Source organism: Micromesistius poutassou (genome assembly GCF_964030765.1).
Source record: "Micromesistius poutassou genome assembly, contig: SCAFFOLD_5161, whole genome shotgun sequence".
Taxonomy (NCBI): domain Eukaryota; kingdom Metazoa; phylum Chordata; class Actinopteri; order Gadiformes; family Gadidae; genus Micromesistius; species Micromesistius poutassou.
In genome coordinates this window covers 1-17,484 of record NW_028178220.1, presented here as the reverse complement: position 1 = coordinate 17,484, position 17,484 = coordinate 1, and the positions used below count along the sequence as shown (strand labels likewise).

Below are 17,484 nucleotides of genomic sequence, written 5' to 3'. Positions count from 1 at the left end.
GTACAGGTCAATCAGGATCATGTGATTTAGCCCTCATGAGACTCCCCTTTGAATGTTGAATCAGAATTCGGTGTCGTGTTCCCTGAACACACAAACTGGGTACCAACAGAGTCCTATGTAATACCAACACAAAATGTTTTATTAATATGATGTTTGTGTACGTGAGTACACTGGTTTGTCCCTATGTTTAAATATCTATGCATTTGTGAGAAATGTGGTCCCTGTGTAAACAGCTGTTAGTATAACAGGCACGTGGCCATTTTCTCACCGAGGATATAGCCAAGCACTGAATCAGCATTTAACCATAACCCTTTCAAGAGCCCAGAAAAACACTTATACAAATGAATCAGCTAATTAGTTATAATCGACAGTGATTTACTATTAAAGTGGGATTTAGGGAATCAATTTTACCAATTTTATTAATCATAACTATAATTATTACTGATTATTATTAATAGCTACTAATAATGGAACATTGTACAAGGTCACCAATGTCCCCAGTGGGTTGAACATCAACAGGCGTTCGTTATCATTTTATAGCAAATGTTTCTCTGAAAGATACCTATTAATAATCACTTAATATAACATGTTTTTATGTATATCTGATGTATATCATTAATTATACCTCAGCTCTTTGTGTGTTAAGTGTCATATATATTCTCCAATGTCTACAAACATCAACTGAATGTTGACTGGCTTGTGTTCTCTCCGCAGACGAGAGGATGGAGAGCTGGAGGAGGGGGAGCTGGAGGACGATGTGGGTGAGGTGGAGGAGGAGGAGGGGAGTGTAGAGACCAGGTCGCCCCCGGGGCAGGTGGCGAGGGAGGAGACGAGGCAGATGGAGGAGTTGGAGGAGGAGGAGGAGGTGGTGGTGGTGGTGGTGGTGGAGGAGGCGGTGGTGGTGTTGGTGGGGGGACGGAGCCCGGCGGAGAAGGGGGAGCGGAGAAGCAGCGAGGCAGCAGGGAGCGCCACGCCAGCACGGGCTCGGACGAGGAGCGCTCCCACCGCCGCAAGCGCAAGAGGAAGAAAGAGAAGGAGCGCGAGCGAGAGAAGGAGAAGAGGAGGGCCAAGAAGAGACGCAAATCCAAACACAAAGTAAGAGGGCCTGACGCTTTGACGGACGGGGTTGTGTCACACTGCTAAGGAAACAAGATTTAGATCGCTTCCTCTAGTTGAGCTGCTGTTATCATCTAAATGAGGCTCGAACTGTATTGCCTGTTTTAGTTGTAGCTGTTGTAGATGTTTAGAATGCCTGATGACTTGTGTCCAAAAGTTATTAGTCCAGCAGTATTTAAATATCGCTGTCTGTCTCTCTCGCCCAGTCGTCACCCGTCCTCTGATGACGACCACTCAGACTTCAGCGATGACTCGGACTACAGTCCCAGCGAGAAGAGGCCGAAGTACCGGGAGTACAGCCCCCAGTACCCCCCTGCTGTGAGTCCCAACACGGCTTTACATCTGACACCAACTTTATATTATTACTTATACCTCATAAAGTCAGAATCGCACTCCCTCAAACACTCCCTACCCTCAAGGAGGAGACTGGCCCTGACCTGTCGCTGTGCAAGGTCATTTTGGTGCTTTGCAGTCCCACGTTATATAATCATTAGCCCAACAGCCCATCAGCATTTACCAATGATTTCGTGTTTGCTTAATCATAACTTTATCGTCCCCCTGAATGACGCCGATCTCTCTGTTCTCTCCAGGCCCACGACGTCTACAACGGCCCCAAGAAGGGCAACTACATGAAGATGGACAAGCAGAGCTATGGCGGCTATGACGAATACCAGGAAGAGAACTTTGAGGGTGAGGAGGACCAGGAGATGCCAGAGGAGGAGTACAACGATGACTTTGCCAAGGAGCTTAACCAGTACCGCAAGGCCAAGGAGGTGGGAGGGGGGCCTGGAAATCGTGGGGGTCGAGGTAAGGCCCTGTTAAAGCTAAAGAAATCGTAACGGTTCTCAAATGTTATGTACTAACATGTCTTAGACCTAAGACCTCCACTGGTCTCATCTGATCCTCTGGATTCATGTGAGACACAAGCTTCAGGATTTAGTATTTTCTATTCATAACCAAAAGGGTGAGATGCATATGAGAGCCAGTGGGTTTGAGCGGCCTAAGGAGAATGCAGTGGTTAAATGCCAGGGGTTAGCCATAGCATTCTCCCAAGGCAGCTCAAGGCCAGTGAGTTTGAGCTGCCTAAGGAGAATGCTATGGCTACATGCCACAGGTTAGCAAGCCGTTCTTTACTCAAGGGTTAAGGGAGGACAAGTGAATCAAGGAGTCTCTGAGCTTTCTACATTCCAAAAAGACCTCATTAATCTGCCTCTCTCTCTCTCTCTCTCTCTCTCTCTCTCTCTCTCTCTCTCTCTCTCTCTCTCTCTCTCTCTCTCTCTCTCTCTCTCTCCCTCCCACCCCCCTAGGAGGCAAAGGTCGGATGAAGAACCAGCGAGGTCGCGGAGGGATGAGGGGGGGGAGACGAGGGAGAGGAGGAAGTAGAGGAAGGGGGGGTCGTGGGGGAGGAGGAAAGATGGGGGGAGACAACGACAACGCCGATGGTTACGGCGGGGAAGGAGAGATGGAGGTGAGGCCATCAGTAAGCACACAGTCTAATCCAGGGGTGTCAAACGTCCGGCCCGCGGGCCTAATCCGCGGAGTGTAATTTAATCCGGCCCGCCAGATAATATCTAATGTCTATCAGAACTGGCCTGCTGGCATATCGCATCTCAGCGTTAACGCGTTGACGCGTTAACCCTGACGCGTCAACTCCGGCAGCCCGTAATCCCCCCCCCCCCCCCCGGTCTACAATTCCGACCACAGACCCTGTTATAATGTAATGTCCCCAATTAATGTAATGCAATTGGCCCGCCGGCATATCGCATTTCAGCGTTAAGTTTGACACCCCTGGTCTAATCCATACATACGTGTTGTTGAGCACATAAATGTACTTCAATCTATACATATGAGTAGATTGTGGAACTGCCTGTAAAGCATGATGTGTTTATTTTTTCAGCAGTATGGCGAGGATGACTATGATAACATGGGAGAGGAAGACTATGATGATTACTCTAAGGAACAAGGCCACTACCGCAAGTCCAAAGACCGCGGCGGCAGAGGTCAGTTAGAAAACGTGTTCTGAACAGTTAGGTTTTTTTGCTTACTTACATTGTTTAAAGGTGACATATTATACCATCAGGTGTGAGTGTGATTAGCTGTTACAAGCCGTTTTGAAAATCTGCCTCTTCTGACATCACAAGTGGCCGTGTCCAACTAGATGTATACTGGATACTGGTAACGTTTGCTACAGTCCACTGGGTAGGCTGGTAGACTGATCTAGCCAGCGTACGTCTAGGTGGACACGCCCACTTGTGATGTCAGAAGAGGAAGATTTTCAAAACGCCTTGTAACAGCTAATCACACTCACAGCTGGTGGTATAATATGTCACCTTTAATAACGAGGCATCAGTTAAATATTCCAATTTGTAACTGTCTTTCTCTCCTGCTCTCTCTCTACCATCTGTCTGTCTGTCTGTCCTAGGCGGTAAAGGGGGGCGTGGGCGTGGCCGGGGTAAAGGGGGGCGTGGCATGAATCGAGGAAAGGGGAGGAACCGAGGGAGAGGAGGAAGAGTAGACCAGATGAACGACGAAGACAACAATGGCGACATGGACAATGGGGTAAAGAGCAATGCATGAGATGTGTATTAACTATTATCATTAGGTCGGTACATCGGTCAATAGCTCCTGTGATTGGTTTCTTTCACTGACTAAAGTCATGGTTTCCTGAACTCTCCTCATCACCATGTACGGTTTCTTTCTCTCAATCGTGTGTGTGTGTTAGGATGACGGAGGTGGTGGAGGAGGAGGAGGAGCAGGGAGGAGGAACCCTGGGGACAAGCACCCTGATAAGAAGGGGAAGGCCATCTGCAAGTACTACATTGAGGGCCGCTGCACCTGGGTGAGACTCTCTCTCTCTATCTATCTCTCTCTCTCTGTCTCTCTTTGTGCTCCCAATGGACCGGTATCGGAATTCACTTCAGAGGGCTCATGTCATGCCACCAGGTGTGGGTGTGATTAGCTGGTACAAGCCGTTTGGCACAGGGAAGGTATTATTTTCATAGTGACATCACAAGTGGGCGTGTCCACCCAGATATATGAAGGCTAGATGAGCAACGTTTGCTACAGTCCACTGGGTAGGCTGGTAGACTGATCTATCCAGCGTACATCTAGGGGGACACGCCCACTTGTGATGTCACTATGAAAATCATTTCCTTCCCTGTGCCAAACGGCTTGCACCAGCTAATCACACCCACACCTGGTGGCATGACATGAGCCCTTTAAGTTTATTTGGATAACGGCTGCTGAGTGACTCGATGGTAAATACGCCTGTACCTGTTTGTGACTCATGTTGTAATTATCACCCATGACCACCAGGGGGACCACTGTAACTTCAGCCATGACATCGAGCTGCCCAAGAAGAAGGAGCTTTGCAAGTTCTACATCACTGGCTTCTGTGCTCGGGCCGAGCACTGTCCCTATATGCATGATATCCTTTACCACTCTGTGCGTCTCCATACATGTTCAGGCAGTTGTTTAAATGATCCTAAGAGCAGGGAAGTCTAGTGGTTGGGAGGGTTTAAGTCCCAACTGAGAGGTTTTGGGTTCAAACCCCAACGCCCTCAGTCTACCTTTAAGCCTCTTTGGCAAGTGACCTAAAATACATTGCAAGTCACTTTGGTTAAAAACTGCTTGCATTTTGCTATTTAATCGTAGTATTTGATACAATTATTAATAATTGGAATCAAATGGGTGGTTTTGTTATTCGGCTTAAAAGGAAACAGTGCTTCAAACGGTAAACCTTTATTCATGACTTTGAGATGACGTGTAGATCAACTGTGAGAGATGACCCTTGACCTTCTAGATCACGTGACTTCCCGTGCAAGCTGTTCCACACCACGGGGAACTGCGTCAACGGAGACGAGTGCATGTTCTCCCACGACGCCCTCAACGACGACACCCAGGACCTGCTCAACAAGGTGGGCTCCCCCCTGAACCTGGTCCTCCATGGAGCTCACTAGCGCTTAGCTAATGCCATATACCATTCATAGTGCCCTCAGATTAAACACTCAGATTAATTGAATCCCACATGTACACTACCAGTGAATATGAAACAGATAAAAAGATGGGCCGGGCCTTGGTTTGGTGGGTTCTGTTGGTCTTCTGACCCTCTCCCTCTCCTCCCTCCAGATGCTGGCTGAGGATGCAGAGGCAGGTATGGAGGATGAGAAGGAGGTGGAGGAGTTGAAGAAGCAGGGCATCAACCCGCTCCCTAAACCCCCACCCGGAGTAGGCCTCCTCCCGACCCCTCCCCGGCCCGGGCCCCTGGACTCCGGCAATGGGCCCGGAGACTTCGGGGGGCCGATGGGGGGTGATTTCGGACCCCCGCCACCCGGACCCAACCAGGGCCCTATGCTCAACAAGGCTCCGCCAATGCAAGGGCCCATGTCTGGGCCTAACTCCATTCCGCTCCCCCCTCCTTGCTCCGAAGGAGGTCCCTACCAAGGGGGTCCTCCAAACCCCAACGGACCCCCTCCCCCCGTGGGCCCTCCACCCCCTTGTGGAGTTGGTGGTGGTGGCGGCGGTGGAGGTGGAGGTTGTGGACGGATTCCCTCGTTGTTTGAGATTAAAGTTCAGCCGACAGGACAACTGGCTCACAAACTGGCTACCAGGTAAATAAAGTTCATTTTTTGTCTCCATATTGTAACCCATTTAGTTTACCCATATAGTCATCTCAATATGAGCTTACACATCCTTTAAAGCAACCCTGAACTGAGTGGACTCCCTAAATGATCCTGTTGTACTTTTGTGTATCAAGATCAAATATTGTACATGGGAATTACAGTTACATTTTGAGTATGATTACTGAGCATGCCCTATTCAGGATGCACCAGCACAGCTAATGATAAAATAATTAGTCATTTAGCCTCAGCTATTAAACCACCTGTAGCTCCATGGCATCATTGTAACTCCCTCTTCCCCTCAGGAGTCAGACCCCCAGCACCACGCAGGGCCAGACGGGGACCACCACCTCCCAAGGGGCCCCGGGAGACGCCCCGGTGCGCTTCCCCGGCCCTCCTGGCATGATGTCCCCTGACATGACCCAGGGGCCTCCTCCCAACATGCCTCCCGGCGGGCCCCCGATGATGGGGCCCTTCGGGCCGGGCGAGGGGGGCCCTCACGGAGGCATGATGCCCCTGGGACCCCCGCCCAACTTCTTTGAAAACTTCTTCAACCAGCAGCAGGGCATGCAGATGGAAGGCGTGGTGGAGGAAGGTAAACCGCATTCACTGAACCCATGAATAGGAGAATGATCGCTGGGGATTAAGCGTCTAATTACAGGATTGATTGTTCTGTGGAGTTTGTAGTCCCTCAAAGTCCAAAACACCTTCAACAGGCGTGTCTCTGAGTTGGCAGGCTCGGCTTGGGGACTGTACAGTGATTGGTCACTCGCTAGGCTACGTAGCCAGGAGTGAAACAGACTCCCCCTTTCGTGTCGGCGTGAAGTAATAGAATAACGTTGATAGAATGAAATGCATACGATTGCAAGCGGTTTCACAGGACATTATTTTGATGAGTAAACGACAGATCTGGTGTCCTGTACAGCCCAGGCCGTCTGTAAACCAGTGAACGTTTGAGCCCTGACGCTTTACTCTGGTTGCTAGGAGACAACTTCCAGGGTCCTCCACCAGCGGGAGGAGGCGGGCCTAAGAAGTTCGGCGACCATTCGGGAGGCCCCGACGGCCCGCCCAACAGCGGTTCGGCCAATCACGGAGGGATGTCGGTGCCGGACTTCCTGCCCCCGGCCCAGCGGGTCCTGTTCATGAGGATCCAGCAGAAGCAGCAGGAGGAGGAGGAGAGGGCCCGGCGCCTAGCCGAGGGCGGGCCGGACAAGAGCCGGGACATGGAGGGTACGTACACACACACGCACGCACAACCGGGTTACGGTTAACCCTCCCGGGTTACTGTAGGGCCATGTGGCCCAAGAGGTACAGAGGGTTGACTGGTAGGATCCTACTGACTAAGCTCCCTTCTGATTGGCTCCCAGGTGACTCCGGGAACTGGTACTCCAGCGAGGATGAGGACGGGGGCAGCAGCGTCACCTCCATCCTGAAGACGCTCCGCCAGCAGACCAAGGCGCCTCCCAAGCCCGAGGGCCCGCCCAGCGACCCCCGCCTCCAGAAGGCCCCCCCTGCCGCCCCCCCTCCGCTCGCCAGGCCCGCAGACCCCCGCCTCGCCCGGGACCCCCGCCTCACCCGAGCCCCCGACCCGGTCCCGGAGCCCGCCCCGCCGGGGCCCCCGGCTGACCCCCGCTTAGCTCGGATGGCCGGGGCCCCGGCGGCTCCCCCCGCCGCCCCTAAAGCGGAGCCCCCTCTGGTCTACAAGCCCCCGCCGCTGCCCACCCTGGCGGTGGAGGAGGAGGAGACGGAGCGGGTGCTCCGGGACAAGCCGGTGCCCATCCCCCTGGACCCGCTGATGGGCATGGCCCTGCGGGACCCCCGCTCCCAGCTGCAGCTCTTCAGCCACATCAAGAAGGACATCGTGCTCCACGTCCCCGCCTTCGCCCGGACCGTCTCCTGGTCCCCCGAGGACCTGCTCCCACTGCCCGCCCCCAGGCCGGACCCCCTGCCACTCCCGCCCGGCATCCCCCCCGTCCCGTCCCAGGACCCCCGGCTTTCCCGGGGGCCCCCGCCGAGCCACGCTCCCCCGCCGCCCTCCCTCCCCCAACCTCCCCCCTCGCTCCCCCCTCCCCCGGTGATGGACTGCCCCGCCGGGCCGCCCCCCTCCTCGCTGCCCGACTTCGAGCTGCTGTCTCGCATCCTGAAGACGGTCAACTCCAGCCCCACCCACATCCCCTCCATGCCCCTGCTTCCCACGCCGCCCCCTCCCCTGTCGCTCCTGGGCCCCCCTCCCCCCATGCTGCCGACCCCAGTGGACAAGCCGTCGGACCCCCGGACCAGTCGCAAACCCCCCGCCGACCCCCGGCTGCTCAGCGACCCCCGCCTCCAGCCTCAGAAGTCTGCCTTGAAGCAGCCGTCAGAGCCCCTCCCTCCCCCGCTCTCTGCCGCTCCTCCTGCACCTCCCCCTGGCCCCTCCTCCCACTCCTCCTCATCCCCTGCCATCGCTCCCTACGACCCCCGCCTGCTGTCCGCCGGCGGGGCGGGCCGCGGTGTGGGCCCCGGGGCACCAGGGGGCGCCAGCGTCCTGAGTGGCATCAGCCTCTACGACCCCCGGACTAACAAGCCAGGCAGCCCTGGGCCCAGTAACGGTTCCAACAGCTCCCCCGGTTCCGCCGCCAGCGAGGCCAAGCCCAGCGAGGCCCCGCCCCCCAAACCCAAGTCCAAGGAGCCCCTGTTTGTCCGGAAGTCGGCGCTGGATCAGCCGGAGCCGGAGAAGAGCGGCGAGCAGGGCACCGACCGCTACAACAGCTACAACAGGCCCCGGCCCAAGCCTGCACCCTCGCCCAACGCCCAGGCCCAGGGAGGGCCTGCTTCCTCTGGGGCATCCGCTGCCGGAGCCCCGGGCCCCGCTGGAGCGGGCCCAGAACAGGGGCCGGCGGGGGTCCACAACCTGCCGGTGTCGACCCTGTTCAGCATGGTGAAACAGGCGGGGAAAACCAGCGGGACCGGGAGTCCGTTTGGCGGCAACAGCCCGGCCCAGGCTGAGCTGACGAAGGCGGAGCAGGACAACGCCTCGCTGAAGGACGTTTTCAAAGGCTTCGACCCCACCGCGTCCCCCTTCTGTCAGTGACCCCCCATCCGCTGTACGTTGACCTCTTAACCCGTCCGACTGTCCGGTCAACCCGGAACATTGTTTTAACAAAAAACACATTTGAACGCACAGTGATGTGAAGGAGGAGTGACGAGTGCACTGAATCAAACTACTGGTCAACCTTGTCTCCACTAGCACACGCACACAACAGAACACACACACACATCTACAGTGTTGCAGATTGGAGACTTCTATAAGAGACTTTGAGAGTTGGGTGGGAGGTTGGAAGCCAGATTTATATTTTAAAGGCAAAGATGTATAATTAAATGTATCTTCTTCAGCTATACAGAGCAACATGCCGCCTGTGGCCGTACTTCTCCGCTTCTCTGCTTATCCAGTTTGCTTTCCTCAACTATATTTCTTTTCTGGGGGGTTATTGCACTCCTTCGACATTGTACAAGACAGCAAAGTCCCAGAAACAGAAGCCATGTTCTTGATGTCTATTCATGTGTAATCACCGTTTATTTGCTTGACCAATCAAATGCATCATAGATGGTTTTCGTTCTGTATACTTCAGTGAGAGACAGAAATGACAGACTGATTAAATTCTATTCTTGGGTTTTCCACATTTTTCTATTTAGTTTGTGCACGATTTGCATTGTACAGATACGAGTCCTCTTCGGTTTAGCTGAGATTTCCAGTCTTCTCGTCATCTCGCAATGTTTTAATGAAGTCGGTTTTTCATTCAAAACTGTAAAAAGGCACAGAGTTTAGCAAACGCAGCAATCAAACCTTTGACCTCCACGTAACCGCGTCAGTGGTGACCGCGCCGTGTTCCAGTCGTCCATACGTGACTGGCTGCGGTCCTTCTGATTGGCTCGTGGTTGGGCATGGCGGTCTACCTGTGTGATCGGGCTCAGCCTGCTGATGACTGGCTGCCCTCACACACAGCTGCTGCCTAAAGAGCTGACTGGGTCAGCTTACCTACCCTAACTATCACATGACCTTTGACCCCTCTGCTACCCAAAAGGCCAAGATGGTCAATTTGCAAAACTAAACATAACGACTGTAGGGATCTGTTGTCTTTGAGCTGTGGAAATGTGCGTCATTTTAATTTATTTTTTTATACTCTGAGGAAGCCGACGGGGAGGGGGAGATACGCCTGATGGCATTTTGGATCTGAATTGTTTTATATTCTAATATGTTATTAATAAAGTGTAACCTGGTGGTCTCACAGCCTGGGAATATGTAAAGAGAGAATCAATTCCCGTGTATTGTTATTTTTTTAATTTGCCCTTCTGTATAAAGATTTAAAAATTAACTAAATTCTATCGTCTCACCTTTGACCTTGAGAAGAGGCCTCTGGGAAGTGGAAGTCTGCTTCTCAGGAGCATAAAGGTTGTCTGTCTCTTTTCTTCAGAGCTATGTTTGTTCTTCAGCCTTTTTAATTTTGTAAATTAGATTTGTTTTGCTGCATTGTAAATGAGCTGTGTCATGTCTTTGAGAGGCGTTTTCTAACCGTTCACTGTAGGGAAGGTTCTGAAAAATATTTAAATAAAGGCAGTACAAGATCAACCAGATAAAACCCAAGGCTGTTTCCTCTCGTTTTTATAAGAGTTTAATTAATTTGTGGTTAAGGTAAGACTTGATATTGTTTGTGTTGTGAAATGTGAATATTTGTTCATGTCAATTTTGGTTTCGTATTTTACGCAAATTTAATCCATTCAGGTTTTCCGGCCAGTAGCCGCGTCGTCATGGCTAACACACGCAGTAAATTTCTTTATGGTTATGAGCTGGAATACTTTTTTATTTCCTTGTCATAAAAGGCGACTGATTTGCTGCAAGAATCAGCCTGTAAGAATGACCATGTTATAGTTCTGCAGACAATGCCGATGAATCACTCTTGACTTTGACGTAGGCAGCGCATTGCGGATGTGTTCCTTGGAACCGACTACCATAACATCCAGTATAATTAGCCCTTCTGTCTGGGTTCAATCACAACTCTGAGCATTTACTTTGCCAATGGAGAAACAGATGGGTGGAGTCTATGACTTCAATCTGACATTTAATTACTTTTAATATTCTCCATTTAATTGTAATACTTTTACCATGAATAGGAATCCGCTGCAAGTGGCTTCTGATGAAATGGTCAGCTAATTGACAGAAGGAATAGTTCCTATTAACACTGGTGACCGACATGGTTTGTTTGAATTAAACACCATCGCACTGGGACTGCTCTGCATGTCGACGGAGAATACAAACCTTTCATGATAACAGTTGGGAGCTCTCCTTATTCCTCAGAAACCACTAAAGGATGAACGTCAAGAACAACTAGGAGGTGAACTTTGTTCACTTTGAACTTTGATTGTTGTGTTTATCTTTTATTTATCTTAAAGTGGAGCAGTCCTTTGATTGTCCTCCTGGGACTAAAAATACAAAACGTTTTGCCATGTTTTTGAACCTATCAACGGGGGGGGGATTTTTTGCCCGGTCTACTTCCCGTTTGGCCTCAGTCCCAACACTTGTCACTTCCTGTGCCCCTCCTGGCTCCAGGAAGAGCAGTCGATCATGTGATGCAAGGCTTGTCTCTGACGCACAAACAATACACACATTCTCTCAGTCCCTCTGCATGTAGGCACTCCCCTTCCTGTCGTCGGCCTGTCTGTCTCTGGCTGTCCTGCTTCACAGACACACAAATCTCACACACATGCATCGATACATGCACATGCAAACACACAGATACACATACAAGTATACACAGATACTAACACATGGGGACACACACACGTACACACGTACACACATCCTCCATTGTATTGGTTTCTGCAGCTTGCATGCAGGTGGAGAGGCAGCAAGTGGAGAGTCCGACAGGTGGAGAGGCAGGCAGGTGGAGAGGCAGACAGGTGAATCAGTCTATAAGTCTGGTTTCACTGCGTCATCATGATGCCATCATTACAATTTCCTCATCAAATGATCCCTGCCCTGCCCAGCTGGATCATGCCGCTCCAAGGCTCCTCACTCTGGCCTTTATGTAGAAGCTCTGCATCTCACAAGGGTAATCTGCACAGAGGGCTGCTCAGGAGGCCTGCCTGCTGTGAAGGTATATATAGATAGATGGGAGCTAATCTCCTTATTGGCTGACCCTGGCCTGGGATTTGAATGGGATTTGGACAGTGGGCTGCAGTACCGAGCTTCAGCCTCAGGGGGTCCGTGTGTGCGGCGAAGCCCAATGGCCCACTGTTAACAGCCTCCTGACCAGTCTCTCTCTCTTTCTCTCTCTCGCTCTCGCTCTCGCTCTCACTCTCGCTCTCTCTCTCCTTCTCTCGCTCTCGCTCTCTCTCTCTCTCTCCTTCTACCTTTCGTTCTCCATAGTAAGCGGTTATTTATTGGTAGAAAATAACTGAAAGGTATGTTCAAATCTTCAAATGAAGACACATGACATTTTAGGGGTGTTGATATCTCTCTCTCTCTCTCTCTCTCTCTCTCTCTCTCTCTCACTCTCTCCTCTTGCTCTATCATATTTCTGTTGAATGCTTGATTTCAAAGTTGCATAATAAGGGAGTATGAGCTTGGGAGTTCCCTGTTTTTTGTCATGTCTTGAGTATAAACATCTCTGTCCCCTCTCTCTCTGACTTACATCAGAGTAACTGAGTCAGTCTGTCTGTCTTGTATCTGTCTATGGGTCTGTTCGCCCTTCTGTCTATCTGTCGGTCTGTCTATGACATTTTCTCTCTCTCTCTCTCTCTCTCTCTCTCTCCCCACACACACACACACACACACACACACACACACACACTATTATATGGTCCTGCCGTAAGACAAGGGGAAGAGACCAGATGACACTTAACAGTAATCATCTCCTTCTCAGAAATGACTCTCCCAACCATCATGTGATCAGATGGACACATCATGGAAATACACGGCGACCTGTCGCTGTCCTGGTTAAAACAAAAGCAACCACCACCGCCCCACACGACACCACGTCTGGCCTTCTCCATCCCCGTGTTATGACTGGATGGATGTTATCATCACTGTGTGGCTGAGGGTTGTCATGATGCAGGGTCAGCCTGTCGGCCACAGACCTCCATGACCGAAACACTCTAATCACTGAGTCATACGTCTGATTCTCAATCAGAGCGACAAGGGGTTGGGAGTCGGGGCTGGGTTTTTTTTTATTGGAAGATTTTAGAGATGAAAGTCGAAGTTTATCATTCAACGTTTGGCAGTGGGGACGTCGGTTTTGAGGTGGATGCATAAAGAGAGAAACTTACTGGCCACTACTCGGAGTCAATAGTTTGTTGTACTAGAAAACTGCCTCCTATTTATCCTATTATCATAATAGTATCAATTGTTGTATGTTCATATTTTATCTCTGTTTGTGTTTCTATCCAATCAGCCTGTTGACAGGACAGTGTGTCATTCTAATCTAACTTAAGGTTCAAGTATTCAGAGTGTTTGTTTTGGGCTAAACAAAGTGCCAGATGGGTGGAGCTTACGGTATAGTAGATATGACATACAGCCAGCCATGCTGAGAGGCCATGAATATGTCCTGGGTGAGTTTGAATCAATTCAGTACTTCTGTGGTGACAAAGAACACCCGCCCATCGACCACGTTCACCTGTCATAGATCAAACACCCTTCATCTAAAATACCCAAAGACTCTGTGACCATATCAGCTGACTAGCCCCTTAGAGTCAGGAGGATGCAAATATATTTGTCTAATTTCTAAACTGATCACAACGCATAGTGTGTGTGTGTGTGTGTGTGTGTGTGTGTGTGTGTGTGTGTGTGTGTGTGTGTGTGTGTTCTGTCCTTGAGTGAGGCTTACAGAGCGAGGGTAATAGAGTGGCGGCCCTGAGCCGGAGGAGCGTTTGCGTTAGCACGCTAAATAGACCTTTAGTTCTGATGGGCCGCGTGACATCACTGTGCTGGTATGTATCTGGTGAACATGTGACTGAGGACCTTTGTGGGGCCACACGCCTGTGCTGACTCTTTCTCTCTCTCTTTGTGTGTGTGTGTGTGTGTGTGTGTGTGTGTGTGTGTGTGTGTGTGTGTGTGTGTGTGTGTGTGTGTGTGTGTATATAAGTGTATATTTCTCATGATCTCTCCACACAGCCCCCAGTGTGATTTGCTTCTTAATCAACAATGAGTCTCTCAGATGGCCGGCCTATCTTCGATCGTCTGGCAGAGCTGCAGGCTAGGCTACAGGGCTATGAGTTAGGCTACAAAGAGACAACCAAGGCTACAGGGCTATACCTATACGCCCAGTTTAAGAGCTAGAAGCTAGGATACAGAGACACAAGCTGGGCTCAAGCGATGCAAGCTAGGCTACAGGTTTACAAGTAGGATACAGGGATAAACCTTAGGCTGCAATGTTCTACACTAGGCTAGAGAACTATAAACTAAGCTACAGGGTTACAAGCTAGGCTAGAGGGCTACAAGCTAGGCTTCAGGGCTATAGCGCTTCAAGCTTGACAGCAGAAAACGTGTGGACGCACATGGGGTCAATTATGTACTAATAAGTGTATGTTTGTGTGTATGCACACATGCATTTTGTGTGTGTGTGTGTGTGTGTGTACACATGTGCATGTCTCTGCGTGTGCGTGCATGTGTGTGTGTGTGTGTGTGTGTGTGTGTGTGTGTGTGTGTGTGTGTGTGTGTGTGTGTGTGTGTGTGTGTGTGTGTGTGCGCGCGCCTCTGTTTCCTGTGCCAAAGGTCTGGGATTGTCACATCTGCAGTTCCCATGTGGCCTTTGCTAGCAACTTGAAAAATTCACACAGACTGGTGACTTCTCTCCACGGTAAGACTGGAGAGAAGACACTGTGTTTCTGATTCTGCTTCTTCCCCTGTTTTCTGATCCCTTGTCCACAACATGTGGTCAACTCTAACTCTAACTCACAACTCTGTGGTCCAGTCTGAAAGCATTAGCAATGCTTTCCCTTTCATTCCACCTGAGACGCATATGAACTGGGATCCACTCCTTTTGTATGTTAAGTCTTATCAGATGTGTTCAAGGAACTTAACATGACACGCGCCGTCAATAAATCATTCAACTGACCACCGTCCCACTCCGACTGTACTCTACTACTACTCCACACACATTAAAACTCAGCCAGCAGCTTATTCAAAACATGTTGACCATACTCCACTCGTCAAAGGAAATGAGGGACATGGGTGATTATCAGCGACACACACTCATCCCACATGACTGACAGTGGAGAAATACAGTCCATGGCATGAATGAGCAGGTAGGGGTTAATGCTTCCTGCTCAATGATGTCACATTATATGAGGGATTGAACCCAAAACCTCCCGGCCTGGGAGTTAAACAGCCTAACTACAGGAGACTGTTCTGTCCTGGGACGAGGGCAGGAGGAACGTTTGTTGTGGATTTGTTTACTAACATTTGTTGCTTTAGTTTGCAACCCACTCGTTTCCACCGACCCATGGACACATTTTAACACATAGGAACTCCTCTGAGACACTAGATGCGATCCCACCGGATAGAGAGAGAGAGAGAGAGAGAGAGAGAGAGAGAAAGAGAGAGAGAGAGAGAGAGAGAGAGAGAGACTGCACATGGGAATGATTTGAGTGCTTGTGAGAACTCACTATGGAGCGTGAAGCCTGTTGGTCTCCTGTCCGTCACTGTTAGCTTTCATGACTCCAACATCAACATGCTAACTTCCTGTTGTGGAAAACAAACTGGCCAATCTGTTGAGCACGTTTAAACCAGTGTCTAAGACTGGCATGTTCACATCCGCACTCACTCTGAGAGGCATGCACAGATATACATACTTGTACACACACATACACACACACACACACACATACACAGACAGTGTGTTCCCGGCTCAATCTCTCTGATAGGCAGGGCGGCGTCAGGCCCTGCTGTCTCGCCCCACCTAACATACCATCATCCTCCCTCAAATTCATATTCGACTGAGCTTTATTGGCACGAACAGACAAGACATCTTACATTGCCGGAATTCAAACATTAAAAGGTGATGCAAATATTGTTTGCACGACAACAAGAAAATTGTTTCAATACAGTAATACAAGCATATGGAGAAGAGATGTCACGGGAAGGCTGTAACCCTTACCCTAACCCACTGCGTACTAGAGCCAAATTACATGGACTCTGGCTTTGAGTTTTTGTGATAGACGTTCAATAGTTAATATTCTTGTATTTTTCTTTGGGTATTGGGTGAGGGTGGCCTGGGGCTGTGAGGGGAGGTGAGTCTCCAGGCTGTCCTGAGGGGCTGTGAGGGGAGGTGAGTCTCCAGGCTGTCCTGAGGGGCTGTGAGGGGAGGTGAGTCTCCAGGCTGTCCTCAGGGGCTGTGAGGGGAGGTGAGTCTCCAGTGTGAGGCTGTCCTGAGGCCTGGGCATGTGAGGGGAGGTGAGTCTCCAGATTGTGGCCTTGGGCATTCCTGAGGCCTGGGGCTGTGAGGGGAGGTGAGTCTATAGTTGGAGGGTTTTTTATGTACTCTGAATGCTCTTCCGAATTTCAAAATGCAGGGTTTTGTTAGTTTGTCCATTGTTGTTCCATTGTTGTTCCATGTCCTGGATTCCACTGGACCCTACGCTCTCTCTCTCTCTCTCTCTCTCTCTCTCTCTCTCTCTCTCTCTCTCTCTCTCTCTCTCTCTCTCGCTCTCTCTCCTTCTCTCTCTTTCTCCAGCTCTCTCTCAACCCTAACCCACTTGTCTATCTTTGTGTATTTGTTCAGCTCAGTTCGGAGGCCTTGAAAGACATGACAGGAGGGAGGGAGGAAGAGAGAGGGAGGGAGGAGGATAGAGATGAGCGAGAGGGACGGCGAGAGGAGAGGGCTGTGGGAACGGAAGGAGGAGGGAGGAGGGGGGAGGAGGGGGTGAAGACACCGTTTTATTGTCAATGTTTGTTATGTTATGCTGCCCTGTTTTCATCTACAGTCTTGTGCTGGGTTGTGTTGTGTTGTATGGTGTGTTGTGTTGTGTTGTGTTGTATGGTGTGTTGTGTTGTGTTGTATGGTGTGTTGTGTTGTGTTGTATGGTGTGTTGCTTCGCTGCTGTCTTGTGTATTATGCTGTGTTAAAGTTGATCTCGTTGCATAGTGAGAAGTTGTGCTACGTTGTTTTATGCCTGACAGTTGTGTTGAACTTGTGAGAAGTTATGATGTAGTTGTACAAAGTTGTGTAGAGTTTTTGTTATCTTGCTGTGTAGAAGTTGTGCTATCTTCTCGTGTTGAAGTCAGAGTTATCTTGTTGTGTTGTGTAATGTTCTCATGTTGAATTTGTGTTATCTTGTTGTGTTGTGTGGAAGCTGGGCAGCGGTCCTGTCACCGTATCACAGGTCCAGGAAGAGTCCAGGAATGGCACCCGCACCGCGCCCTGGTTCCTCTGGCTCTGTTACATCACATCCATTGTTTGGATTTCCACCGAACACCCGAAAAAAACTCCTGGAAGGAAAGTCTGGAACTCAACAGTACATCAACAACATTTCGTTTTCCACCTAGCGTCACATTAAATGTTGTTGACGGTACAATGGTCAACACTCTCAGCCACTTCAACACAAATGAAGGAAATGGTAAAAAGACAGAAATAAAAAAGTATTTCTATTCATTTAATTGTTCTCGTGGGTTGAATAACCCGGGCTTCGGTCGGGTGACTCGATGTGGTTTGGGTTAGAGGTTAGCTGCTTCAAGCCAACACAGGCAAAGAAATGCTTATTTTTTATTTTATGGTTT

General features: G+C 50.2%; 1 protein-coding gene across 1 annotated transcript; it reads left to right on the top strand.

The window, feature by feature from the left end:
* Positions 1-714: 714 nt before the first annotated feature.
* LOC311374673 (zinc finger CCCH domain-containing protein 4-like) lies at positions 715-10,340 on the top strand (the record flags this gene model as incomplete). Its single annotated transcript, XM_084490471.1, is given in 14 exon segments — positions 715-794; positions 797-1,095; positions 1,324-1,434; positions 1,707-1,923; positions 2,424-2,584; positions 3,014-3,116; positions 3,539-3,675; positions 3,839-3,955; positions 4,432-4,560; positions 4,929-5,033; positions 5,245-5,726; positions 6,041-6,330; positions 6,720-6,965; positions 7,103-10,340. Coding segments are annotated over 14 exon segments (4,180 nt in total), but the record flags the coding sequence as incomplete, so codon positions are not given.
* Positions 10,341-17,484: the final 7,144 nt, after the last annotated feature.